This window comes from Melanerpes formicivorus, unplaced genomic scaffold (assembly GCF_026170545.1).
Source record: "Melanerpes formicivorus ecotype bairdi unplaced genomic scaffold, bMelFor1.0.p_v2 SCAF_7, whole genome shotgun sequence".
Taxonomy (NCBI): domain Eukaryota; kingdom Metazoa; phylum Chordata; class Aves; order Piciformes; family Picidae; genus Melanerpes; species Melanerpes formicivorus.
Window position 1 is genome coordinate 6,028,304 of NW_027142359.1, and position 27,766 is coordinate 6,056,069.

The 27,766-nt window shown below is 43.9% G+C and overlaps 1 protein-coding gene across 2 annotated transcripts in view; it reads left to right on the plus strand.

Annotated features, from left to right (window-relative positions):
• The first annotated feature begins 1,094 nt into the window (after window positions 1–1,094).
• Window positions 1,095–27,766, plus strand: part of ROR1 (receptor tyrosine kinase like orphan receptor 1) — a 216,031-nt gene continuing 189,359 nt past the window's right edge. For both annotated transcript variants that reach the window (XM_068140810.1, XM_068140812.1), the window contains exon 1: window positions 1,095–1,377. In XM_068140810.1, coding sequence (XP_067996911.1) covers window positions 1,278–1,377 — 100 coding nt within the window. In that variant the 5' untranslated portion in view covers window positions 1,095–1,277. The remainder of the gene's footprint in view (window positions 1,378–27,766) is intronic.

Below are 27,766 nucleotides of genomic sequence, written 5' to 3' on the forward strand. Positions count from 1 at the left end.
ACGTGGGGAAGGTGCTGGCTGACCTCTGCTTGCTCTTGTGACTTGGATGCCCTAAGACAGTGACTTCACCACCTCTGCAATGACATGATGTCTTTCATGGCTGAGGAGCTTCCTCAGAGAAGTTTCCTGACAATGTATTCCAGCTCTTGTGCATGACAGGGGAAGACCAGGAAGAGACCTGGGAAGATCGCTGGGGGTGTTCAGCCTAGAGAAGGCTCTGGGGGACCTTTTGTTTTCTTTCAGTACTTAAAGGGGCTGATAAGAAAGATAGGGAAGGCCTTTGTAGTAGGGCAGGACAGGAAAAGGGGTGATGGGTTTAAATGAAAATAGATTCAGACTAGATACAAGAATAATTTTTTTTCACTGAGAATGGGGAGAGCCTGGCCCAGGCTGCCCAGAGAGGTGGCAGAAGCCCCATCCCTGGAACCATTCCAGGTCAGGATGTCTGGGGCTCTGAACAACCTGCTCTAGCTGCAGTTGTCCCTGCTGACTGCAGGGGGGAAGGGGGGGAGTGGACTTGATGACCTTTAAATGTCCCTTCCAGGCTAAACCATTCCATGCTTCTGTGATGAGACCTGGAAAGATCAGGAATGGAGATAGCAAGTAACAAAACTAGATTCTGTCTGGAAAAGAGGTTTCCCTTCCAAGTGCCACATTTACTGTATGAACGGCAGATGCTTGGAAAGCAAAATGGAGAGGGGAAGGGACGGTAACCCCAACTGGTGCCCTCATAAATCCACCTGCTCTGAAAAGGACGGCATGAGGCGTGCCATGAAGGAAACGTGCCTCAGCCATGGGGCACTGTGGCCGGCCCCTCTCATCTGTAGAGCCCCAGCCTCACAGAGCACGGGGGCCCTTGGCAGCCAACAAGAAAATGGCGCTGGGCGGGGAGGGGCAAGCAGAGGCGAGCACCCCCCTGCGGCGCGCAGCCGCCGGGCTAGGCGGGAGGAGGTGTAAACAGTAGCGCCGCGCAGGGCAGCAGGGGGCGCTGCGCGGCCGGGCTGTGGCGGCGGGGTCGGTGTGGCGGGGGGAGCTCGGCCGGGGCCGGGCCGGGCTAAGAGCGGAGCTCGCGCAAAGTGACAAGTGAGGGGCTGAGGGCGGCGGAGGCGGTAGCCGCCTCTGCTCTTGCTTCCCCGCCCGTCAGGACAGCTCAGCCCCGAGGGCGCGGCGTGGGACGGTTCGGGAAGAGACGCGGCCCCGTCGGCGGTACGCGGGGCCGGCCCGGGACGCCGGCGCTGCGCGGTGGATGTGGGAGTAAGAGCGGCGCCGGCTCAGGAATGCAGCAGCCGGGCGGCGGGGACGGGAGCCTTTTGCTGCTCCCGCTGCTCCTGCTGCTGCGGGCGGGCAGCCGGGCGGAGCTGGGGGACGCCACGCAAGGTAAACGGCGTGCGTGATCGCGTCCCGCGTTGTGTCCCGCGGCGGCATACCGGGGGCGGTGGGGCGGTACATGTGTGTGTGCGAGGGCGGCCAGGACCGTTGATACCGCCTCGCTGCGCCGGACCCCTGCCTTGGCTGTGCGGGCGAGCGGAGCCAGCTGCGGGACGCCGGCTCGCTGCGGGACTGCGCGGCTCCTCTGCCCTCTGGGGAGCCCAGCGGCTCCAGCACTCTCGCCCCGCAGCTTCCCGTTAACGAACTCCGAGTTTTATATTCGAGCTGTGTTTAATTGCTTCGTAAAAAGCCCTTCCAAGTGTTGGGCCGAGTTATTAGCCAAGTGTAACCATTCCCAGGCGATCCCGCTCCGGGTACGTGATGGATGGCTCCCGAGGTGCTGTTATCAATGATGACTTGTCCTTTAGCTCCAGCTTTGAGGGAAGTTTTGCCTTCTCATCGCTTTTATAATCTTGCAAGAAATTTTTGTTTAAACTTTTTTTTTTTTTTTTAAATAACCATAAAGAAATCCTCTTTGATTTGTTTTTAACGAGTAATATTTATTTTGCGACCCTTCTGTTTTATTAGCATTTTTATTTCAGCCTTTTGCAGATGATTTAGGTTTAAAGAGTAGTGTAGCACATGTATAAAGGGACCTCGAAGGAATGAGACAAGAAGGACTGATTTCTGAGGCCAAGGCAGTAAAAAAGTTAGCAGTGATTTTGGATGCTTGCATGAGAATTACAGTAAGAGGTGGATAGTTGCGAACTGCGGCTCCTTCAAGGTATTTTATGGTGGGTACTTAAATTAGTAGCCACTTCTGGAAATTCCTGCTTGATAATATAGCCATATTTTGTATTTAAAGAAGGGGGGGAAAGTGAACACGGACGAGATAAAGCTGAAGATTTTAAATGCTTAGCAGTTCAGACCTGGAAAAGCTGCGGCTGTAAAACCTCTAAGCCAAATTGCAGATCCTGGTGGATAACTGCCTTTGAAAAGTCCCAGCCAACAGATACAACACTCTTGTCGTGTGCCCGTGCCTGAATTTCTCGCTGGGTTTCAGCGTGTCCCTAATGATGCCATTACCTGGCTCTGTGTGTTCAGTAGTGGGTCTGTTTGATCATCACAGTGTGACTGCTGGACACAGGAGTCTCCTGGTGCAGAGTCGATGTCTGCATGATGTTCTGGCTTAGGGTAGGATTTCTTCATGACATCTCAATGGGAAAATGTTCAAGTGTGTTGTTTTCTAGTGTCTCCAGGGAGTGCTGAATGTGCTCGACAAATAACTGTGTTTTTAAAAGTGGATGGGGGGGGCAAGGCCATCTTTTATCCTGTTCTTCAGATAATTTTAAAACTTTAGGGTTTTAATAGGAAGCTTTCTGGGTTTTGAAAGAGCCTGTAGGGGGTAAAAAAGCCCCAAACTATGAACATAAAGCGACTGATCATGTTGGGTCCAAAACAGGCCATTTTTTATTTATTGTGAATTCTCCTGGGAAGCATCTTTCATTATGAAATCACCTTTATTACCACTATCACCACTATTAATGCAGTCATTAGGCACACTTCCTTTCCACAGTGAAATATTTCCTGTATTTTAAGTAATATCTTTGGCAAAACTTTACAGTGTTGACTCAGGGGCAGATCAGATGATTGATTTTTGTGTAGATAGAATCTATCATGTGTGTTACAACCACTTTAACACCTTATTAAAGATCTAGGTTTTGCAGAGGAGTAAGGTATCCTGAACATCTAACAATCATTAAAACAAACAAAAACTGTTGTAATAAAGTGTTTTATATATTTCTTTATGTTAGCTGTCATGGCTGGATGAACAGATTTTGCTCCATCAGAAACCCAGTCAGCTGTAGAGAACCCTTCAATCCCTACCCTTTTACCCTTACATTTTTCAAAAAGATAGAATATGGACCATTAAATAAGTAACAGAAGTAAAAGACCTTATTTCCATGCATGTCAAATAAGGACTACTACAAGGAGAGTCCATCTCTGGTAGTAGCTTAACTTCTTCTACCAGACATAATGGGCTGGGAGTCCAAGATCTGGTGGTAAAACACAATGAAAATATTGAAGAGTAGTTTGGGCTCCCTGAGGTCCAGAAGGATCAGAGCCTTATTGTGCTGTGCTCGGTCCAAACATCTGTGAAGACATGACTCCCACTCCAGAGACTTCCCAGTTTGACACTCAGATCCAGTAAACATATACAGATGTGCACAAATGGCCTCATGCGAGTAGGCTGATGCAGCTCAGTAGGACATGTCAGAGTTGTCTGCTTGGAGGCCAGGAACCTGCACAGCTATTGTCACTTCTCTCTTGGGGCGGATTATTACCAGGTTATCCATTTAGTTGAGATATTGTCAAGCGACCAAAACTGTTTTGCCTTCCAAAAGCTCTTTTTTGCCTTTTCCCCTTCGCTTTTTCCCCTGTCTCCTGCTGCTTCCTTTTTGTCAGTGACCTTTCCTTTTAGAGAGCAAAACAAAACAAAAAGCTCCTTTTCCTTTGTATATTCATGCTGTCTTTAATGCCTGCTCTTCCCGAGGGTGCCCATGGGCTGGCCCAAATGCTCTGAATTAAAACCACATAGTTAATATCATTATAAGTAGCAGGAACTCTCCAACTTGAATGTTGCTCATTCTTTGAAGTATCTGACCATGGGTATCACCACTTCATCTTGATTATTATTCCCTATCATGTCACCCTGGGAGGAGTCACAATGGAAGAAGCATTTTAAAAGCACATAATAAACACACAGATCTGTAGATTATGGTTTAGATTAGAGAGGGTAGTGTTGATTTCTTTGAAAGTTGCCTCCTGTGAGATAAAGTTCCACAGCTCTGGACTAGTCCCTTTAATACCCCGGTGGTTAATTGTTTCATCCATAGGTCAACAGGCAGCAGTTTCAGGCAGTATGCACTTATGAGTTCACAAACAAACAAAATGCTTTTGTTGCCTTAAGCCTGTAAGAGGATGAGAGTAGATGTCACTATTTGGCTTACCAAATAGTAGTCTTGCATTTCTTGAACAGAAGTTGCTTGAAGTATCAGCAAATTATCTTCAGGACATTCTTTGTTCCTATAATTAACGTTTACTGAAACGGCTGAGTTGATTATCTACACACAAGACCTTTAAGTTAAAACATTGCAAATGAGATCTGGGCAGAGGAGTGCTTTAAAGCTTGTGTATGGATTTTAAATACAAATACCTAAATGTAAGGGGGAAAAAAATCCTTCCCTGAGGTGTGACACAAGATACCACTCTTTGGAAACACATGTAGGAATGCTGCAGCCTTTTGAGACTCCAAAGAGCACCACAGAGCTGAAAATTATTTTTAAAGTCTCTAACTAAAGGCAGCTGCTTTCCACATAGTGATTGTCTTGCAAGCCAGAAATACCTAGAAAGTTAACTGATGCGAAAGTGTAAACCCTTCCCCCCCTCCAAGCTTTGTAAAAAAACTTCAGTCATCCCGAGTTGCAAATTTTCTGTTCACACACCTGGCTGTGTTTTAGAGACTTTATATCTTAAGAAACAGCTTTTAGTAAGCTGGCAGAGTGAGCTGTGGTTATTTTTTTGGCTGCAAAATCGTGTCTTATCTCCTGTTTCAGTGTGAGCTTCTCACCTTGTTGTAGGTACCCGGTTAATAGGTGCTGGTACTTCCCTGTTGAAGTTTCTCCCTGCACCCAAAGAGATGAGGCAGCCTGTGTGAGGCAAAGCTGGAAAGTCTCACACCCAGCCCTGCGTAGGCAGGGGTGTGACAGTGATTGATAGCACAGCTTGCATTGTGACAGTGACTCCTACGGACTGAAACACTGACATGAATATCAAATGAAGTTATTTTATTGATAAGATGCTATCTCTGATCCTGGCTTCTGCTTTTAAAAAATCAGCAAACTCTTGCCCTACAATATTCTCTTGTACTTGAAAACAGAGGGAAAGTTTATGTGAAATTTGAGTCTGGTTGTATGGTGGAAACAGTTTCTAGTGCAGCACTGGGGAAGCTGTGGAACCAACTCCCTAAATCACAGCTTAAAGAAATTTTGGGTTGATCGAGGCCGAGGCAGCAATTAATAGTTAAGTGACTTTGTAATGCTGCTCCCATCCTGGTTTCTGTTTCATTCTATTCTTAATGATACTGAAGGTCAATGAATCTGCCTGTTGATAAATGAAGCAACAGTGAAATGAGTAAATGAGAGTAGTTGTCTGTGAGTCTTTGGAAATACTAACAAAATCCCGGTGCTAGCTGGAGGATGCCTCAGTGGGATTGGTGACTGCAGTTTTACATACTTTATGGTGAATGAAAACCCTCTGAAATTCCTGATATTTTACATTTGGTGTAAAATTTCATTTGGTGAGGTGCTGCAGAAGTTGTTACAAATTTTTCTGGCTATCTACAAGCAGAAATGCAGCGACCCCTCTCCCCCCCAAGTGTGGTTTGTGAGAGGCTTGGTAGTGTTTAATGTCTTTTAGACTGGAATGACAGAATGCACGGAAAGGCTGTGAAGTTTGCTAAGGTAGAATAATTTCAGTTTAAATAGATACCACTAGCATGTTACGTAGTAGTAAGTTCTAGATAACACCATTAGTTAGTATCAAAGTTCTTTAGGTCTTTTGGGGAGTATAATGTAAAAGACAAGAACTTGTATTTATTTGGAAGTAATGCAATGTGATCTTGAAAGCAGTGCTCTGCCAAAGTTAGGCAGCTTGGGAAAAAGAAGTAGCTTTAGAAAGGAACCCGTTGGTGAGGGAAAGCAATAATGCAGGCTTCTCAGCATACTTCCTTGCCAGCGTCCTGTAGTGAGGAAGATTGCTTTCCAGGATCTCCTCCTGAAGTGGAGACATCAGAGTGCCACTGTTTGCAAGCAAAGCTGCAGAGCAGGGTATGAAAGGAAATGGCTAGTGACGTGTGAAAAGAATCCCATGGTGCAGATTGCTGGGCTGGGCACAGATCTGGAAGATGATTAGTTAGATATGATTCCTGAAAAAATAATGCAGAATGGTCTCCAGCAGGAACAGAAAGCCACATCACTCCTGGTGAGGAGGAGCTGACCAGTGTAAATTAATTGTGGGGCCAGTAGTGTGCTGTGTACAATGCTAGGCTTTTTCTAATAGATTTCAACAAGTCATTAGCTGGAGTTCATGTTGGAGGCATGAAATAGGCTCTGAAGCAGAAGAAAGCCTAGGTCAAGTCTGCTTTGTTACTTCCACTGAGTTCCACAGAGTAATTGTACTTGATATCCTCTTTTAACAAAGTCCCTTCAGTCAGCTGCACAGAGGCTCTGCCTGTGTTTGATCAGCGAGGTGCTACAGAGCCACCTTCACAGCAGATTGAAGAACAACAAAAAATGGCCTCTTGCAGGAAGTATCCTGTATCACTGATATTGCTGAGGTCTGGGCAGCATGTCCCTGTCTGCTGGATCAGGACAATTACCTGCTGGTTCTGTAGTGCTGGTCCGGGCATGGCTTCACCCACCTGGGCCTTTCTGTTGTGGTGTTGGAGGCAGGGAGCCTGGTGCTTTGGAAATGTTGAAGGGAAGGGAGGTCTGCCCTTTAAAATAAAAGTGGTCACCATCTACAGAGGAAAGACACACAACTCCAAAAGAGCTGGAGCAGAACTGCTGGTAACCTTGTGCAGACCTTGCATGGTTTTTGTACCTGCTGCTGCTGCCCTGCTTGGGGTTGTGTTGTACAAAGACATGCTTTCACTCAGTTACAGATATTTGTGTTTACATGAAGGCTTAGCTATCCCAATATGTGGTGGCAAAGTTTCATAACTAGATGAGTTCTAGGAAACAGTTATTGAAGACCCTAGTGGAAACCTGCATTTTATTAGAAGGTTTGGTTTTTTTTCAAACTGGCCAGGTCACATGTTGAAACTGCTATTCGTGATGGCTTCCTGTGACCTTCTGCTCCTTTCCTCCAAGGGGTTTCAATTGTGTGTACTCCTGTCCTGTTCCCAGATGCTCCATTCTGTCTGCAGCAGAGGTCTGAACATCTGCTCCAGGCAGATCTGGGAAAGAGATGGGATTGGAGAAGCTCCGTCTCGGAGCACAGCAGCAGGCCATGGGAAATGGAAAGATCAGAGATAAGCAAGGAAAAATGTTCACCAACTTCATAACCTCATCACGCATTCCCTCCAGAGACTGGAAATAGAAGAGACTGTGCTTTTCTTACCTTTAGAACTTGAGATTATCTTTGGAAGGATGTGCACTTCCAGATTCACAGCATGAGCATTCCTCTTAAGAGACAGCTACTCTGTCTTCCTCTGAAGGAGGTGGCACAAGCCCTCCTGAAGATGCTAAGCCATGCTTAAAGGGATTGATGGGGCAAATGTAATGTGCTGCCTGAGAATGACCACACTGTAGCTGGACAATACACAATATCATGTCTACACATTCAAAGAAACTGGGTGCTGTAGTGCTGAGAGTCCATGCTGGAGAAGGGGGAATTTTGTCATCTGTGTGGCCTTATTTTCAAAACCCACAAGGACGTTTCGCTCTTACAACATTTACTTGGAAGAGTTGAGCACTTCTCAAAGTCTTTTCAGAAAAGATATAGGGCGCAGATAAGTCCAAAGGCTTCAGAAGCCTGGTTAGAAGAAATGAAACCTGCTTGAGATGATGCAGTGAGTGAGAAATTTTAGCAAAGCCCTTTTAAAATTATGCTTGGTACTTCATACCTTCTTGTGGGGCTAATATCCCTTTGAAAAGAATCTGGGTTTGTGCTCCAGTCTCTAACCACATGTATGTAAAAGGCAGGAATGACATTTGTAGGGAAAAGTGCTGTCTTTCATTAGCCCATCTGACAAGTTTTTGAGTGTGGAACATGGGCTTAGATCTGAGAGCAAGAGTGGACCCTAATAAGGCCTAATACCATTGTTTGAAAGATAATGGCAACACTTCCAGTAGTACATAGATTAATTTGTTCTATTTTGTTTTCATCCAAGCATTTCTTTTAGCACTAGTGCTATAGAAAAGTTATGATGACACTTCCTATGCTGAAGTATTTTCAATTAAAATGGCTTTTCCACTGTCTTCTGGAGAGCTTTTGTCTGATTTTGAACAGAATGTGAGTATCTGATGATAGGAATCTTCCTGAAGGCTTTGGTTTAAACGCAGGGATACAAAGGTGGTAACACACGTATAAAGGCACTTAGGTAACCAAAAAAATACTAGAGTGGTAGAATGAACTGCAGAGTGTGGTGACAAGGCTGGGCTGATGGACATCCTGGAAAGTTTGAAGCACATACAACAGGGCTATTGAAGTCTTGATGCTCTCCTAGAAGAGTCTGTTGGTTGTGGTGAGCATTTCTCTTTTATTCTTTCTTTGATTTGGTACCATCTTTTGTTGCACAACATTATGCACTGGGTATGCTTGGATAATATAAACCAGCTTGCCAGAGATATTTTGTTGCAAATATGAACATGTTATGGGACTGCTAATTGTTGAAACCCTTGAGATAGTGAGACATCTGGAAGAAACCAGAAAGGCTTAGGCCAGACTCGCTATAGCCCCTGAGGTTGTGTGTGTGTGTGTGTGTTCATGATCTCAGTACAAACTGAAAGGGGTTTGAATGATTTCAGGTGATTCTTGCATTCAATAAAGCTTTTAAGAGAAAACACTTAAATAAAAAACCCTGTGCCTGTACTGCTTATTGCTCTAAGCTACAAAGTGAGTGGCAAGCTACCTTCTTGACTTGACCGGAGGAAAAAACTGCAGTGTCATAATGTTGTTGTGTTTGTAGCACCAGCCTCAGCATCCAGCCCTTTGGACATCTGTGGAATATCTCACTTGGAGAGCGGGGGTTATTTTTTTTCTGTGGAATTCAGTTGCAGTAATTCCGTCCTGGGAGGTAAGTGTTACTGTGGACACAGAGCAGTCTCTAGGGGAAGCCACAAGCTTGGCCAAATAACAAAACAAAAAAATCACTTTTTAGAACTAGGAGTAGATCTGGTTTTGATCAAGCGAGGTCCTCTTTGTGAAACTTGTGTTTCCTCACCTTTCTCTTCACAAGATGTCATCTTTATTGTACAGTGAGTATCCCTCTGGCCTGTGACACTTGCATAGAGTTGTTGTATATCTGAGTCTGCTCTGTATTTACAACAGCTTGTGCCTCTCCTGGTTTTTCCTGTAAGAGGTCAGCTATCGTGGTTGAACATCTCTTCTCCAAAATTAACTTGGCTTCAAATAAAAGGGGAGTATCTGGGTAATTGCTTTGTTTACTCTGAAGTATTTGATGTGCTCTGTAAGTAACAAGTGTTCTGTGTGTTTTAGGTTCCATTTTATTTTAGATGTTAATTATTCATTCCATATGTATGGATTAATTTTTTTCTTTTTAAAATGCATCATCTCTCTGTGAATCCGGTGAACATCTCTAGCGTGATGGAGACTTCTCTCTTTCTCCAGAACAAGCTCAGCATAGAGAGCCCCACATTGAGCTCTGCTGTGAAGTGCGTTTCATGCAGAATGACAAGAGGTCATTTAATGCCCAGTTGATTGTCAGGGAAATGGATTTATGTCATTCAGGGCTTTCAAAAGTTCACAGAATAGAAGTAGATGGATCCTTGCTTGTTACAAATGCTATTCTAGTATTGAATATTTCCTCTGCTGAATCCTGTCCACATATTGCATTGGGCTGGAAGGGACCTTCCAAGGTCATCTTTTCCAGCCCCCCTTGCAGTCAGCAGGGATACCTCCAACTGGATCATGCTGCCCACAGCTGTATCAAGTCTGATCTTGAATGTCTCTAGGAATTGGGGCCTCAACTACATCCCTGGGCTACCTGTTCCAGTATTTCACCACTCTTGTTGTGAAGAACGTCCTCCTCATGTCCAACCTAAATCTCTTCTGTTTCAGTTTTAGACCATTACCCCTCATCCTGTAACTACAAGCCCAGTTCTCCCAGCCTCTCTTCATAGGAGTGGTGCTCTGGCCCTATGGTCATTTCTGTGACCATCCTCTGGACCCACTCCATCAAGTCCCTGTCTCTCTTGTATTGGGAGCTCTAAAGCTGGACCCAGTACTTCAGATGAGGTCTCACCAGAGTAGAGTGGCAAAATCACCTCTCTCAACCTATATTTAAAACTCTTCTCTAAATGAAACAGCGATTCTCAGTTTTGATTTGTGTGCCCTTTGCTTTTTAATGACGAGGTGAGTAGCCATGGAGGGCTGGTAAGATGCCGCAGCTGAGAAGCTGGCAGCGAGAGGAAACAGCCTGAAACGGTGCCAGGAGTGGTTTATTTTGGATATTAGGAATTATTTCTTTCCTGCAAGAGTGGTCAGACATTGGAACAGACTGCCTAGGGAAGTGGTGGAATCCCCATCCCTGGAAGTGTTTGAAAAACTTGTGTACCTGGTACTTTGGAACATGGTTTAATGGTGCTTGGTGGTCTTTGCTTGGCGGACTCTGATCGTAGAGGCCTCTTCCAACCAAAACAATTCTAGGATTCTAAGAGGGAAGCTGGTCAGTAGCAATGAAAATGTGGTAGCTTAGAAGCAACTATCAGCCAATAATTAATCTGAAATTCCAGTTCGGTTCTTCCTTTGCTCAGGCCCTGTCTGGGTATTTGATGTGTTTTGCTACTGCTGGAGAGGAGAATTGCTTTTGCACTGTTAGCAGTATGTCTGAAGTCCTCCTGGAAGCTCCACCTGGTTCAAAGCTGGTCCCCTTCTAACTGGTAGATGCTCATGATGAGGTTTGAGAGCATGGCCTTTTTGCTCAGTATTGTATCAAGCAGCTGTGATTAACTGGGGATTCCCAGGCTGCTGGCATCTCCAAGGTGGGAACGCTTCATGGCCATGAGAGGACATTCTTGAACTGAGGGCCCCTTACTTTTCAATTTACTTTTCTTGGCAGCCAGTCAGAGCCCAAGCCGGGCAACCTTTGTAAGTGAGATTCAACAAGCCTCATTTATTTTAGCTATTGGTCTGTCACTGTGGTTTTAATTTACTGTAATTTAATAACTGACACAATGCTGGAATAAATAAATGGGCTGTGAACATTCCTCATAGACTTTGGAAGTCCAGCTCAGGGCAAGATTTAGCTTTTAATTATCGCTGTCCAGGAGATTTATTGTTAAAGTTGTGTCCTTTAAAATAAGTAAATCTGAAGTTGAGTAAGAGATGAATAATTGAAACCTGGTGTGGGATAATAGAATATGTTCTAGTGCATGCAGCAGTGGAGCACAGCCCCTTCCCCAGCAGAGTTAGAGGGGGACCATCATATCTCTAGCCCCTGCTTCTCTGAAGTTATAGGTCATTCTGCTGCTGAGATATAAGTTGGATGTTGTTGTTATCTCTCCCTCTATGTTTCCTGTGTGGGATGTGTTGTAAAACACATGTTCTTCATGGCATTAAGAACAACAGTGACACTGCCGCTTGAATGTTGTGTTCAGTTTTGGGTCCCTCACTAGAGGAAAGACATTGAGGTGCTGGAGCTGGTCCAGAGAAGGGCAAAAAAGCTGATAATGGGTCTGGAGAACAAGAGCAGGTGAGGGAATTGGGGTTGTTTAGCCTGGAGAAAAGGAGGCTAACTGGAGTCCTTCTGGCTCTCTGCAACTCCCTCCCAGGAGGCTGGAGCCAGGTGGAGACTGGGCTCTTCTCCCAAGCAGCAATTGATAGGAAATGGCTTCAAGCTGCACCAAGGAAGGTTTAGATTGAACATGAGCAACAATTTCTTCCCCAAAAGAGTTGTCAAGCCCAGGAAAGTGGTAGAGTCCTTATCCCTGGAGGCATATAAAAGATGAGTAGATGTGGTGCTGAGGGACATGATTTAGTGGTGACCTGGAAATGCTGGGTTAACGGTTGGCTTTGATCTTAAACATCTTTTCTATCTGAAATGATTCCATGGCTCTGATTTTTGCAATGTTTATAAACCAGATTTTCAGTATAGCAAAGTGTTTTGGGAAGATGCCTTTGGATGCCCCACTAAAAAGAACTGCTGAAGGTTATTTTTGCCTCTTTTAGGTTATTCTAATAGATGAATTCTCCAGAAAGAGGCCGAAGCAGAGGCTGAATCCATAAGGGCATCCTTTGACTATAGAGGAATCTTAGTCATTAACAGAATTCTAATTCATCAAGGATTAAAAGAAGTTATTCTCCTGATTTTCTTCATAATCTAGTGGGGAGATGATATCTGATTTGCTGTTTTTTTCCTTTGAGAGTCTGTTTATAGGATGTGATTTATGCTCTCACATTCAGGTTTTTTGATTTATATATTTTTTTAACATGCAGTCTTCTTTTAAATCCTAATGAGTATCTCTGACTTTTATGACTGGTTGTGTAGTGAACCCTGAGCAGTTGTAAAAGTTTCACAGAACTTGGGAATATTTTATGTGCTGAAATTTAATGTTCCATATGGACTGCTGTTAAGATCTGTGGTCGTCGTCTTTTCGTAGCAGCAAATACGGGCCAGATATGAGGAGCTTTGAGTTCAACCATCTTCATTTTGGGCTGAAAATCTACAGAGAATGTCAAAGTCAGACTAATTTGCTTTTGGTTTGTTGGTTGTGTTATTTAGGGCAAGACAGATGAGGTTGGGCATTAAGCTAACTCTCTCATTCCTTTCTTCCTGAAAACTCCAGAAGGGTTGTCAAGCCCTGGTGCAGACTCCTCAGGGCAGTGTTGGAATCATGATCCCAGGAGGGATATAAAAGCCCTGGAGATGTGGTGGAGGGAGGGGGCATGGTTTAGTGGTGACTTGGCAGTGATGGGTTAATGGTTGGACTTGATCTTAAAGATCTTTTCCAACCAAAACAGTTCTGTAATTCTGTGATTGCTCTTCCTGTTGTGTCAGTAAATGACTGGAACTGTTGCCTCGAGCAGCTCAGGCTATGCAGCAAGGGTCAGAGCAGGGAGAGCATTGCTGTTGGTGCTTTTGGTTTGGGGGAGATTGCAGAGCTCTACGCAGCCCTGTACAGGGATATTATGTTTTTTGTCAGCTCTACAGAAATCATAGAATGGTCTGGTTTGGAAAGGACCTCTAAAGGTCAAATCCAACCCCTGCCCAAACCCTGTAACTGTCGGATGTTCTGTTACGCTATTCCCATTGCTAGTTATTATCTTCTAAGATTATCAAGGGAAACTTCACATGGACTAATTGTAATAACTGAAAAGGCCTGAGGGGAAGAATTCTGTCTCGACGCTGCAAGTAGGGGATTAAGTGTGTGTATAGTCAGTGTAATTCCCTGAGAGGCGTCTGTGTACCCATCTGTCAGAAGAACTGTAACATCAGTTGAAATCCTGCAAAGGATAGATGTGTGATGATATGGAGGCTCAACTTCCTCTTGCTTTTGTTGCATTATCCCACTGAAGCTAATTTTCTAGACTTTTATCCTCCCCTTGCCTGTGTAAGCCAGTGTCAGGCTCCTTGAGGAGGCACTTATGTTCTCGAAGGATTATGGTGCTAATTTAGCTTTCGTTTCATCAGGTATCAAGGCTTGATATTATCCTGCTATTTGTTACTGTACTATTACTGTAAATTACTGACACCAGAGATGGTTGGGGATTATGGTGAAGATGACTGAGGTGCAGGAAGAAAATGCTAGTTTTTGATGTCTACTTGCTTTGCTGTGTTAAAGATCCTACAAGTGGTTCTGATCCTCAGTTGTTCAGCAACAGTGATGAAAATAGGCCATCTGAGCAGCAGTCTGACAGATTTTCTGCCACACTGATTAAAATAGGCCATCTGAGCAGCAGTCTGACAGATTTTTCTGCCAGAATCCTTTAAAGAATACACATAATGTAACTTTGAGGTCGTTTAGCAGGCAAATGGTTTCAGTCAGTTAAAATATTTCCTGTGTAAAAGAATGTACTGGGCTTGAGGTGGGAGCTGTTGTCCTGTCAGAAAGAACAGGTTGAATGCAGAGCTTCTCCTGACAAATAGTTATTTTTTCTTCTAGCACCAATGTTTTTGTTAAAATAACGTTGACATCACTGGATTTGTATTTGTTCTATGGTATTCTATATAGATTCATAAAATCATTTTGGTTGGAAAAGACCTCTAAGATCATCAAGTCCAACTGTTCTCTAACTCTGGCAAGTCTGGTGCTAAGCCATGTCGCTCAACACCGCATCTCTGTATCTTTTAAACATCTCCAGGGATAGGGATTCAACCACCTCCCTGGGGAGCCTCTTGAAGTTTTTGAGAAACCTTTCAGTGAAGAAGTTTCTTCTAACCTGAACCTGCCCTGGTACAACTTGGGGCCTTTTACTCTTATCACTTGCTACTAGGGAGAAGACATTGACCCTCACCTCACTGCAACTTCCTTTCAGGGAGAGCCAGGGGGTCTCCCCTCAGCCTCGTTTTCTCCAGGCTAAACAACCCCAGTTTCCTCAGCTGCACCTGACCAGCCCTGTTCTCCAGACCCTTCACCAGGGTCCCTTCTCCAGACCTGCTCTAGGTCTTCAATAGCTTTCATGGGGTGAGGCCCCCAAAACCAAACCCAGTGCTCAAAGTGTGGGCTCACCAGTGTTGAATATGTGGGGACAATCACTTCCCTACTCCTGCTGACCACAGTATTGCTGATCTAAGACAGGATGCTGTTGGCCTTCTTAGCCACCTGGGCACACGTTGCCTCATGTTCAGCTGGCTGTCAACCAGCACCCCGAGGTTTTTCTCTGCTAGGCAACTTTTGCTAGTCTGGAGTTGTGCCGGTGCCCATTTTCCCATAGCTGTTGTGTCCCCTGCAGAACGTGTGAAATTCGAACACTTTGGATTTTGTCTCTGAGCAGAATCTAGTGTTACTGCAGCTTCCTGCATCAAGTGCCTTGGGAGAAGGGATAGTTTTGATCTGCACTATCCATACTGTGATGTGAAGCTGTCTCGGCTTTCAGGGATGAAAGATGACTGTCATTTAAAGCACTTGCCATATGAGAAAACAGTGTCTCTTCTTGCATAGCTGTCGGGGGGAAGGGAGAAAACAAATGCTTTGCATACAGGAAAAATAGCTGCTCGGGGGGTATTTGATTTCACTAAACACAATATTATCCAACCTCCTTTGCATGGACTTCATACCATAATGGGGTTCAAATGAGCAGCCAAATGCAAATGGTTACACTTGGTGTTCCATAGATGTTCTCATGCCCTCTATCAACCTTACCATAATATCCTGCCTTTTTGTTTTACTCTCAGAGAAATAGATCCTAGGAAATTAAAAAGCATAAATGATACAGAATTCAGTCAAAGCTTATTGAAAAGATACTGTTTACTTCTACTGGGAATATTTCTCTTCTAGAATGTGTGGCTTGAAATAAGCAGTATCATTTCCAAATTTTAAATCCATTTGTATGTCAGGAAAGCATTTACCGTGTTTGATGAAAGCTTTTGCTACTTGAGACAATATTTATTCTTCAAGCCTGTATTTAGTAATTGCATATGCAGTTCAGGGAGAGTAATGGTAATTCTCTGAGCATGAACTTCACAGTTTGGAGGAATATAAAGATACCAGGAGAAAAAAAAAAAAGGAAATATTTAATGCTGTGCATTTAAATGAGCTCTTTTGAATGGGAAACTGTTTCTGGTTTTAGTCTATTGTGTGGCTGCTTTGGTTTGTATTATTTTTCTCCTCATTCGATAGAGTTCTGAAATGAATGATATCTGTAGAAGAAGGATTTAAAAATCTTCAGGATTTGTCTGTTTTGCCTGAATCTATCAAACATCTGTTCAGACAAAATGAAAGGGAATTCAGCTTGAAATGCCTTCTTCCTGTTTCATCAGGTTTGATCCTTGCTTGAGTTCTGCAGAATTCTCTAGCTTGAGCCAGACTAGAGGAAACATTGTGAATATTTTATGTTCATTCATCTTTGATGTTTGGGGTTTAGGACTTTAGTGGTTTATTTTGGATATAAGCCCAGGTGAAAATGTGCTGGAAAAGGGGTGCACCTGGCAGGCGAGGTTCTGGCAGCCCTTTTCTGGCCTGCACCAACAGGTTCTGTCCTGGGCCAGTTTTAATCCAAGACGTTTCTAGGGTTGTCATCTCCCTCATGCCTACATACTAGAATATCCAAAGATGTAATATACAGGAGGGTCACCTCTGGAGAGCACAAACACTGAAGATTTGGAAATTCAGTGTTAGTACCTGCTTTCTGGAGTGGATTTTTTTTTCATGGTTTGTTTTTATTTGGTTGTGTTTTTGTTTTTAATGATGAACTTGCCCTCTGTGGAGCTCTGTTGGGATTTGGAAGAACTTTGTGGTCTATATTATCTTTGGTAAAAGGCTTATTCAGGGATGCTAAGAGCATATCCCAGACTGCAGCTGCATATTCACTTGGATTCTTTTGTAAGGAGCAGAGCACACGTTGGGGCTATCACAGAATGGTAGGGGTTGGAAGGGGTCTCTAAAGCAGGGGCACCCTCAGCAGCTTGCTGAGGATCACAGTGTCTGTGTGGGTTTGGAATCTCTACAGAGAAGGAGATTCCACAACCCTTCTGGGCAGCTTGCTCCAGGGCTCCATCACTCTCACAATAAAGAAGTTTCCTCTGCTGTCCAGGTGGAAACTCTTGGCTTCCAGTTTGTATCTGTTGTCTCTTGTCCTGTCGCTGGGCACTACTGAGAAGAGTCTGACCCCATCCTCTTGCCCACCATACTTGAGCGTTGAGAAGATTTCCTCTCAGGCTGCTCTTCTCCAGTCTCATCAGCCCTAGGTCTCTCAGCCTGTCCTCCTTACAGAGATTCTCCAGTCCTCTCAGAACCTTCATATCTCTGCATTGGACTTTCTTCAGTAGTTCCTTGTCTCTCTTGCACTGGGGAGCCCAGAACTGGACATAGTACTCCAGATGTGACTACATTATTGAGCTACTCTGCTGAATCATTTCTATTGGAAATTCAAAAACCCTGGGGTTTTGTTTGGGTTTCAGTGTATTCTTGTGTCAGCCAACATCTGTTTCATATTAACATCCCTTTAATTTTGGGATACGCTTTGCATAATTGAAACTTTGAAGTCACAGGAAGATGTTTTGACCAAACCTGTTCTTCCTTACACTAATGTAAATGCAGCAGAAATGCAGAATAAATGCATGCTGTTGACTGGTGCTGCTAATAAATTGTCTTTGTTGAAGAGTCCATGATTTGAAAGTTTCCAGTTCTTTTGGTTCAACAAAACTCCAAAGTTCTTGACTTTCCAAGCATGTTGCAAGGCTTTCATTAAAACTTCTACTTAACAAAGAAGTGATGGAATAGCTCTTAAACATCAGAAACGGTCAGCAATGGCCACTGATAATTACTCCTTAAAATACTTTATATGTTGTTTGGGTTTTATTTTCACAAAATTTGATTTTAATGTTTGGGGTTTTTTTGGTACATGTGCCCAAAGCATAGAGCAATTGCAGCTTTAAATGAACACCCTGATCTGGTGTTAGAGGTGGGATGTGGTTCAGTTCTTGCATGCACATGATGAACAACAGGGAAGTGTAAGGTACCATGAAGTGATGCAGTAGTGCCAGCTCTTCAGTTGTTTTGTGTTCCTAAGCAGATGCTTATTCTTTAATCTCAGGAGTGATTGCTCTGTATCATCCACTCTGGGACTGATTTACCAAGTGATCAAATCAATTTGTTTCCAGGGAGAGACATGTCTGGTCTAATACAATGCAGGCCCACTAATGGCAATACAGTTTTCAGGGCTTTTTATGCTTCTTCAGTTTTTAGTGGTTAGGGTTATTAAAAGCATTTAATAAATCCATCTGCACCACTGGGGTGCCTGAGGAAAAGTGTGGCCAGCAGCTTGAGGGAGGTTCTCTTCCCCCTATGCTCTGCCCTGGTGAGGCCACAGCTGGAGCACTGGGTCCATTTCTGGGCTTCCCAGTTCAAGAGAGAGAAGGAAATACTGGAGAGAATCCAGTGGAGGCTACAAAGATGCTGAGGGACCTGAAGAATCTCTGTGAGGAGAAAAGCCTGAGAGACCTGGGACTGTTCAGACTGGAGAAGAACAGCCGGTGGGGAGGGGGGGAGGAGGGGGACGACGACGGACGCTGAGCTCAATGCTCAGCAAGAGCTAAAGGACCTGCAGGGGGCAAGAGAATGAGGCCAGATCCTTCCCAGTGGTGCCCAGTGACAGGGCAAGGGGCAGTGGGCACAAACTGGAACGCAGGAGGTTCCATCTGAACAGGAGGAGAAGCTTCTTTACTGTGAGGGTGCTGGAGCAGGCTGTCCAGAGAGGTTGTGGAGTCTCCTTGTCTGGAGACATTCTAAACCCACTTGGCCATTGTGATCCTGTGCAAGCTGCTGTAGGTGGCCCTGCTTTAGCATGGTCACTCTGGGATTCTGTGATTTGCATTTTCAGGGGAAAAATTCCTGGGGACCAGCATTCCAGATGTTCAGGTGCTCAAACCTTATAATGATATTAGTGAATGGCAGAGCTGCCATGCTCTTTGACAGAGCAGCTAAAATGAGCTGTTTTTCTTTCCCAAACTCTGTTTATATTAGAAGTTTTCTAGCCCAAATAAAATCAGTTTTATGTGAGTGGGAACTTTACATAGAATGATTTTGCTTAGGAAAGTAATGTCAACACCCCAAAGGATTTCTGGCCTTTGATTTTGGTAGTGCCCAATAGAAGCCTTTCCTAGGGGCTGGATAATGTCTGGTTCTGACTTCCGTTGCATCACACACAGAAGTGTCTTGACAGCTTCCAAACCCCTAATATCTTACTTATGTTTCAATACATGAATAACAGCACAAACTTTCTAGAGATTATCTTGTTGTAATGTCCTTTGGTTCTGTAACATGCTGTGGCCAGATGAATGTAAATTCTTCAGCAATTTGAAGAGCAGGAATGTATCTCTTTTTAAAAATGTGTGTTGTAGGAGGGATGTGCAGCAGCATTAATGCACTGAGCCCAGACCTGTATTCTTTTAATTAAGAGGTGCAGTTAGAAGAGCACATGATCCTGCTTCCTCTTCATGCTGTTTCTTTCCTCCATTCTAATCTCTGCTCCCTGGTTTGGGTTTTTTTCACGGTCCTTGGGAGTCTTGTTTTTGCAGAGTGATCCCCTGCTGACTGTTTTGAGGTCTAAGCAGTTTTTTCAGCTCTGATTTGAAAGATGTCACTCCCTTTGATTACTTAAATAATTCCATTGCTGTCCATAGGATTAGTCTTTGTGATGAAAGAGCTGGCAGGAGAAGAGGCCAAAGAGCTGCCAGCACTTCTTGGTCCATGTGCTGTGACAGTGTTTCATCCAACTGGGATGCATCCTTGTGCTTCATTGGTTCATCTCCCTGGGCTGGGGACCATATGAACAAGCCTGAAAAAGTGATCAGGCATTGGAACAGGCTGCCCAAGGAGGTGGTGGAGTCACTGTCTCTGAAACCATTCAAGAAATGTGTGGACATGGCACTTTGGGACATGGTTTACTGTCCATAGTGGTCTTTGGTTGGACACAGTGATCTTAAATGTGTTTTCCAAACAAAATGACTCTATGAACTCTTTGCATCAGATTGTGCAAGGAGAGGTCGGTGGAGAAGCCGTGCTGTGCAAACTGGTGCTGGAAACGCTCTGCTTCTGTTGAAAAAACTGTTCCATGGGGCCTTGCTGCAGATGTCTCCAGTCTTTCTCATGGCAAGATCTGGTGCTTTATCAGCTACAGTGAGAAGTGAGAACTCCTCCTGATAATCTTTTTACAGAGGCAATTGCTGTGGTGAGGAAAAATGCCTCAAGCTGTTACCTCCTCTGCAGGGCTGGTTTGTTTTCACTTCTATCATATCCCTTTGCTCACCCCCCACCCCCCCCCACCCCCGGTGTATGCACCACTGCCTGTGTTAGCCTTTTTTCTTCTGCTGACATGAGTGTTGCTAATTTATTCTTGTCTTGAGGAAAACTTAGAAAGGAACAACTTGCCTTTTAATTTAATATCTGCCAGTTCCTAGATTACTGTGGTGGCAGTATGTGAAGTGTTCAGACTGGGGACATCTGTGTTTGTTCAAAAACCAACAGGAGATGCAGTGGGTGGAAAATAGATGAAATTTGTTGAGGCACAAGAAGCTGGCAAGATACCTTGAAGGAAGTGTTAAGTAACAATCTGTGCCTAAGGCCCCAATCCAGCAAAGCACTTAAACATATATTATAACTGTAAACACTGGAGACGTCCAGTTGATTTAAATGGGAACAATTTGGTGTTTAAAGTTAGATACTCATTTGAGTGCCTTTCTGGAGCAGGGCCGAAGAGAATGAGAATTTGAGTTGTTTTTCATTTACAGGAGTGAGACTTGAAAGTGAGACCTGCCCAGTGGTTAGTGGTGTTCTGGGGCATCTGAGATCTCGGAGAGACTTTTTAAGGCTGTAGCCCTGCTGCTACCTTTCCTGCCACTTGCAAATAGGCTGTTTTTACCTTGGTTATTTTTCTGCTCAGAAGTCAAATGACTTTATGCAGAGCGTGAGTCTAAAAGATGCAAATAATGTACTGCTTGCCAGGGTAATGGTGTAACTGCTGGCATTTTCCAAGGGCCTCAGCCTAACTTGTCTGGTGGAAGAGAAAAAAGGGAGAGAGCAGTAAAAGCAGTGACATAGAGGTGTCTTTCTTCACTGACATTAAGTTTGTGTAAAATTCTTAGGTTTTTTGCAAGTAGTCACAAAAGTGTATAGCTGAGGACAGGTTGAGGGAGCTGAGGTTTTTCAGCCTGGAGAAGACTCTGGGGAGGCCTAACAGTAGACTTCAAGTACCTAAAGAGAGCCTACAAAAAGACTGCAGAGGGACTGTTTACAAAAGCCTTCAGTGACAGGACAAGGGCTAGTGGTTTGAAGTTGGAGAAGAAATTTAGGTTGGATGTTAGGAGGAAGTTCTTTACCATGAGGCTAGTGGAACGCTGGAACAGGTTGCCCAGTTGAGGCCCCATCCTTGGAGATATTCGAAGTCAGGCTCAGTAGAGTTCTGGACAACCCGATCTAATGTAGGGCGTCCCTGCTGACTGCAGTGGTGTTGAACTAGGGGACCTTTGGAGGTCCCTTCCAACCCAAACCAGTCTATGATTCTATCTAGGTAATTTGATCTTTTTGTGACTCTTCAATCCAGCCTAAGAGTGTTTCTTCGTGAAAGAGTATTTTTTCAAGCACTTATTCCCATTTAACTTTCATTACTGGGGGCATCTTACTTAGTGGGCTTGCTCCTACAAGCTATTTCTCCTGCAAGTTTTCTTCACTCCAGAGAGCTGACTCCTGACTTGGTGCAGAGAATACCATTCTGGTTCAGCTTAGCCATTGACTTACCCGGCAACAATCTGTCTCCTTCCCAGTCTGTGTGAAGTCGGATAATAATGTTTACCCACCTGTGTAATACAAGTTCAGCTCCTTGAATGAAAGGACCTACTGTGTGAAAATACAAGGCAGCACTATTGGGGGGAGGGGGGAGGTATTCTATACCTGCAGCCCTAGACTGTTTACACTGAATGTAGTGACATTTTCAGTGACAAATAGGCAAGGTGTAGTTGGTTTGCACTAGTGCATGATGTTGCTTTAAAAAAGAAATAATATTAGGGCATAACGCTGCACTCGTCACTATCTTGGTATTTGCAACAGTGAGGGACAACTTTCTAAGCCCTCAGGTGTGGAAATTCTGCTGCTGCTATTCATGGTTATTTGAACTATCCTGCTGCTGGCTAATGTGCTGCCTCCCTTCTGTTACCCCCCTGGCTTGTGTGTCCGTGTTGTTTCTGACTCTAAATGGGAACAGTACTTGGAAGCAGCAGGTACTCCTTCCTACTTAGAAGGAGCTGGTGGAGGAAAGAGGTTGCAATAACAGGGTAATGGAGAGGAATGAAGATGAGAATCAAATTTGCTAAAGAATTGTACTTGCAGAATAATACTTAGTTTATTGTGTATTGTACCTGCAGGGCCTGGACAAGATCTGTGCCACAGTCTGGATTGTGTATAAGCAGCTGTAACAATTATCTTCTCAATGCTTACCAGTGTCTAAAGGTGGGGTCAGGAAGATGGGGCCACACTCTTTTCAGTTGTGCCCAGTGACAGACCAAGGGACATTGGGTGCAAACTGCAACCCAGGAGGCTCCATCTCAACAGCTTCTTAGGTGTGAGGGTGCTGGAGCCCTGGAGCAGGCTGCCCAGAGAGGTTGTGGCGTCTCTGTCTCTGGAGCGGTTCCAAAGCCACCTGGATGTTGTGAGCCTGAGCAACCTGCTGTGGGTGTCCCTGCTTTAACAGGGGAGTTGGACTGGATGAGCTGCAGAGTTCCCTTCCAACCCCTACCACGCTGAGATTATGGGGTTCTGTAAGGAGCAGGCTTCCTTCTCTGGTACTTTTATAGTCTAGATCTCAGTGGTGGTGAAGTCAGTGGTAAAACTCTTTTAACTTCAACAGGCAGAGGAGTTTGCCACTTTCTTCAATATACAATGAAGTGTGAGCAGGAACAGTGGCCCAGAGCAGAGATTGACCAAAAAGTCGCACGACAGGTTAAAAATAAAGCACGAGCTGTCCAAAATCTGCACCAGGCACTTCATAAGCTGCCCAAAATACTTCTCAAGAAGCAAATGAAAGAATATAAGCAGCTCTTCTGTTAGTCTTCAGTCATGGGCTGTGGGGGGTGTGTGTGTGTGGTGGGGCTGGGTCTACAGCACACTCAGTAAAGACCCTTATAATGATTTCTATGTAAGCCTTAGGTCAGGAAATACACCTGAGAAAGCTCTAATTTGTAGACCTGTGTGAAACACCTTTTCATAAGGCTTTGTTCCGTATTTGTTGGGCTAAATCTTCTGACAAATTTTACGTGCACAAACTCTATTATTGTTTTGGAAAATGCAGGTCTGACCACTGTAAATGGGTTTATATTTCCAACAGGGCAGTTATTTAATTTCCTGTTGGAAGTCTGCAAATGTTGGCACTGTTCACTCTTTGGCAGGAAGCCAGGAGAGAGCACGGTATCATTAATGTGCTACAGCCCATTCGAGAGTTCAATTGGTTTCATCCAAACTTTTAAGACTACATATAACAAAATACATTTTTTTGATTAAACTCCATAAAAGCAGGCAGGGAGACAAGGGTGAAAGGGGGGTGATAGGTTATGAGAACAGCTTTTGTTATTCTTTACCTAGACTTGTGCTGGAGTAATCCTTATTTTGTCTTACTTTGTAGTTTTCCATTAAAGCACCACAAAATGAAGGCTGAGGTCTGATCCTGAAACTGGCTTTTTCAGCACAAACACCTTCCCTGATGCACATATATCTCTTGTGCATGGTCCCTTCAGGAGGACAGTGCCAAGGTTTGATCATTGTGGTCAAAGTGACGTGACTGGGGGTGTTCAAACACCATGTGGACCTGGTGCTTATGGATGTGGTTTAGTGTTAGACCCTTCAGTGCTGGTTTGCAGCTTGGACTTTGAGGTCTCTTCCAACCAGATAGATGCTGTGAAGTCCTGAAGTCACCCAGGTGCCTTTCCTTTCCAGAGGATTAATTTGCAGTCCAGAGCAAAATGCTATCTTTAGAGACAAGTTCTGAGGAATGATTTGGAAAGCAAACTCTTATAAACAAAAAAGATATTTTTGGTCAGAGTTTGTTTTAACTACATGGACTGCACTCTGCAGAAATGAATCAGGCTAGTTTAGTGTAGAAATGCATCATTTACCCTGGGTGCCTGGCAGGGGCTATCTATAGCTGTGTGGTGCTTCAAGCAAGGCCATTTCCTAAGAGTTACTAAATCACATGGACCTGCTGGTGCCCCATTTCTGGTGCCTGCTTTGCTCATAGAATTCTCCATTTTACTGTGCTTTGCAATGGAGATCACTCTTAACATCTACAGCTTGAACTAAAAGGAGCCAACTTCCTTTTGAAAGTTTTTCACTTTGAAGAGAGCTGTAAGCTGAAAACAAGCAATCAAATGATGCATCAGACTCTCCTATTTGAAAGCCTTTAGATCAAGGCTGACTTTCTAGACAGCACTCTCACAGCCACAGTGAGCTACGGGCAAGAACTGCTGGATATAGGGAATTGTGGTGTGTGTCATGCAGGGAATCAGACTTATGATTATTGTGGGCTCTACTAAATCTCAGTACTTGAGTGTAATCTGTTTGGATTTACCCTGTTGTGAACTGCAGCAGCTGCTTTTTCTCAGCAATCTGGGTGTGGAAGAGGAGGTGCTTGCAGAAATGTGCACAGTTTATATATTACAGTTAGTATTTGCACTCCTTTTCTGGCTTAGCTGGAACTGTAGTAGGTAAAGCTTTATGATGTGAAGCACAAGGACAAAAAAAAACCCCATGTTTTGAGCACCTGCCATCCTTTGGTATTGTTTCTTTAATGATATTCTCAGCTGGTGATAATATGTAGCTCAGGCCATTGCTCTGTATTGAATCAGAATGGGGAGTACCTGAATAATTTGTGCATCAAAAGATCAGGTTCTTTTTTTTTTTTTTTTTCATTTACATCCCAAAAGGCAAACCAGAGAGTGTTCTCTCCATATGCTCAGAGAGTTTACAGCACTAACAAGTTTATGGGGACAGGAGACCCTCTGGTCCTTTACAGTTTCTTCTGGGTGTTATATTTCGTGTAGAAAATATGGTTCTTGTTGCAGTTTGGCAGGCTTTAGAAGAAAAGCAAATCTTATCAGTGTTCCATCTAAAGGAAATACAGCGGGCTCAAATCTTATTTCTTTGCTCTCTTTTAGTGATAGTGCCCAGAATTTATAAATTTCTTAATAGTAGGTTTGATGAAGGGATCTCAGAACTATTTATAAACAATGTTTAATTTGTTTCCCTGTGTCTTGCTATTAGTTGTATGTTTTCTTCTTTTTAGATACACTTGGAGGAGCACAGGTAAAATAGCTTGCATGAGATCCCAAAAGATCCCATAGCAGAGATGGGAATACAGTGCTGTCTTACCTTTAAGACATCTTACCTATATGCTAATCTATCCTGCCAAAAGTAATGAACTCACAACGTCATGTAAGTAGCATTAAACACCTCATAAACTGTAACAACTGAGATACTATGTAAAAACAACCCCCAAAGCAACACCCCTGCTCCAAACCCCAACTAAACACATACCTACGTGGGAAATGTATTTTTCCAAGGAGCACTTCCATTCACCATACAGTGTTCAAATATTAGCTGCATGTATAGCTATCAAATATAAAATGAGAAAGTGCTTTTAAATTCACTATCTTGCCTTTGAAAAGTGTTTTGATTAAGAGCCTTGAATGATGGAAGTTAGGAATGTACTTAGGAAGTAGGGATGATAGAAAAAATACTGTAATTTGGGAGACTAAAGAGTTCATAAGTAAGATCCTATTTGAAGTAAATATAAAGAGAATGGCAGGGGGTTTGGAACTAAATGATCTTTAAGGTCTCTTCCAACCCAACCCATTCTATCTTTAAGGTCTCTTCCAACCCAACTCATTCTATGATTCTATTTAAGATAATCTGTAGCTACTTACAGAGATGATACTTCCAATGTGAGGGCATCCTCTCATCCTGTGGGAATGATAGGTGTGAATAAAAGAGAGGTAGCGTCAGATACAAGAGGAAAAGCATGTAGAAACTGTTAATGAGGTACCAGAGCTGGATACAAAAGCTTAGGATAACCACAGCAACAAAACCAAAAGAACCAAGGCACAGAACAGGACTAAAGCTCTCAATGATAATGAGAAGCAGAAAGAGAGAACCCCAGGAGAAACGCTGCCTTGTGGTTTGGTGCACAGGAAGCATTCTTGATAGGTGAAACCAAAGGCTAAAATCTTTTGTGCTGCCTTTTTTTTTTTTTTTTTTTTTTTTTTGGGTACTGCTTTCTACCCTGCCCTGAATGCAGAGATGTAAAGGCTGTAATCTCAGTCTAGAATGAGGGGAAAAAAAACCCAAACCCACAACAGGAAATAGTTGGAGAAATTAGATGCTTTCAAATTTCTCCTGTCAGTTCTTTAACCTCAGAGGAAGTTGTTCAGTCCTGGTCAGTCTCAGGAGTGAGAGATGCTGTGCACTGTTGAGGATAGACCTAGAAAACTGGGAAGGAAGCAAAAAGACAGACATAAAGCCTGCTAAGCAAGAGAAGTGCTAAGGAATTCTACATCAATCTGCTTAACAAGAGGTAAATTATTTGCAAGCAGCTGGAAGATAACAAGGAGGTAAATGGCAAGCTGAAATGGTTTTGTCCAGAACAAATCCTGTCGCAGCAATTGCCTTTCCACTTACAGCAGCTCCTTGACTCTTGTGAAGAGCACAAGATGACTGACTGTATCTTGAGTTCATGTCAACTTTTGCTGTCACATCTCATATGCCATTGCTACAAGTCATCTGCAGGCACAGGGGCTTCGTGAGCCTGGTTTAGGCATAACTGGAGTAATTGCTTGTCAAGGATGGCTCTCAGGGCTTGCAAGGAAAATTAAAAGAACTTCTAAATAAATGGATCTGGGGAGGAATAACACCAGACACCAATGCAGACATGGGATTGTTCTGCTGGAAAACAGCTCCATGGAGAAAGACCTTGGAGTCCTAGTGGACAGCAAATTATCCGTGTGCCAGCAATGTGCCCTTGTGGCCAAGAGGAACAATGGCATCCCAGGTTGCATTAACAAAAGAGGTTCTCCTCCCCTTCTAATCTGCCCTGGTGAGACCGCAGCTGGAATACTATGTCCAGTTTTGGGCTTCCCAATTCTAGACAGGGATCTACTGGAGAGAGTCCAATGGAGGCTACTAGGGTGACTGGGGGACTTGAACATCTCTGCTGTGAAGAAAGACTGAGAGACCTGGGGCTGTTTATTCTGGAGAAGAGAAGGCTGAGGGGGGATCTTATTGAGCTTTATAAATATCTGAGGGGTTGGTGTCAAGATGAAAGTGTCAGGCTCCTTTTGTTGGTGCCCAGTGATAGGACAAGGAACAATAGGTACAAGCTAGAACACAGAAGGTTCCACCTCAGCATGAGGAGACACTTCCTTACTGTGAGGTTGCTGGAACCCTGGATCAGGCTGCCTAGAGAGGTTGTGGAATCTCCTTCTCTGGAGACTTTCAAAACCCACCTGGATGTGTTCCTTTGCAGACTGCCCTAGGTGATCCTGCTTTGGCAAGGAGGATTGGACTCAATGATCTCTAGAGGTCCCTTCTAACCCCTAATATTCAGTGATTCTGTGATGAGGAAAACCTTGGGCCCAGTGTTTTGGTACTTCTGGTAGCAACCTGGGAAGTGGAGTAGTATTTGTGCTGGAGAACACACAGGTGGGAGAGACTGAGAGGCTATTGGCAGCCAGGTTTTAAAATAGCCTTGCCAAACTGGAGAAATAGTCAGAAGAAATATGATGAAATGGAGTAAGTGCAATACATTAAACTTCTGAAGGAGTAATCACTGGTATAAATTACAGAATAGGAGTGTGGTTAGCCTGCAGCTCTTCTAAAATGATTTGGGAGTTTTCGTGGAGCAGAAATGGAGCAGAGTCAACAGTGGCGTACTGTGGGGAGAAGGCAAACGTTGT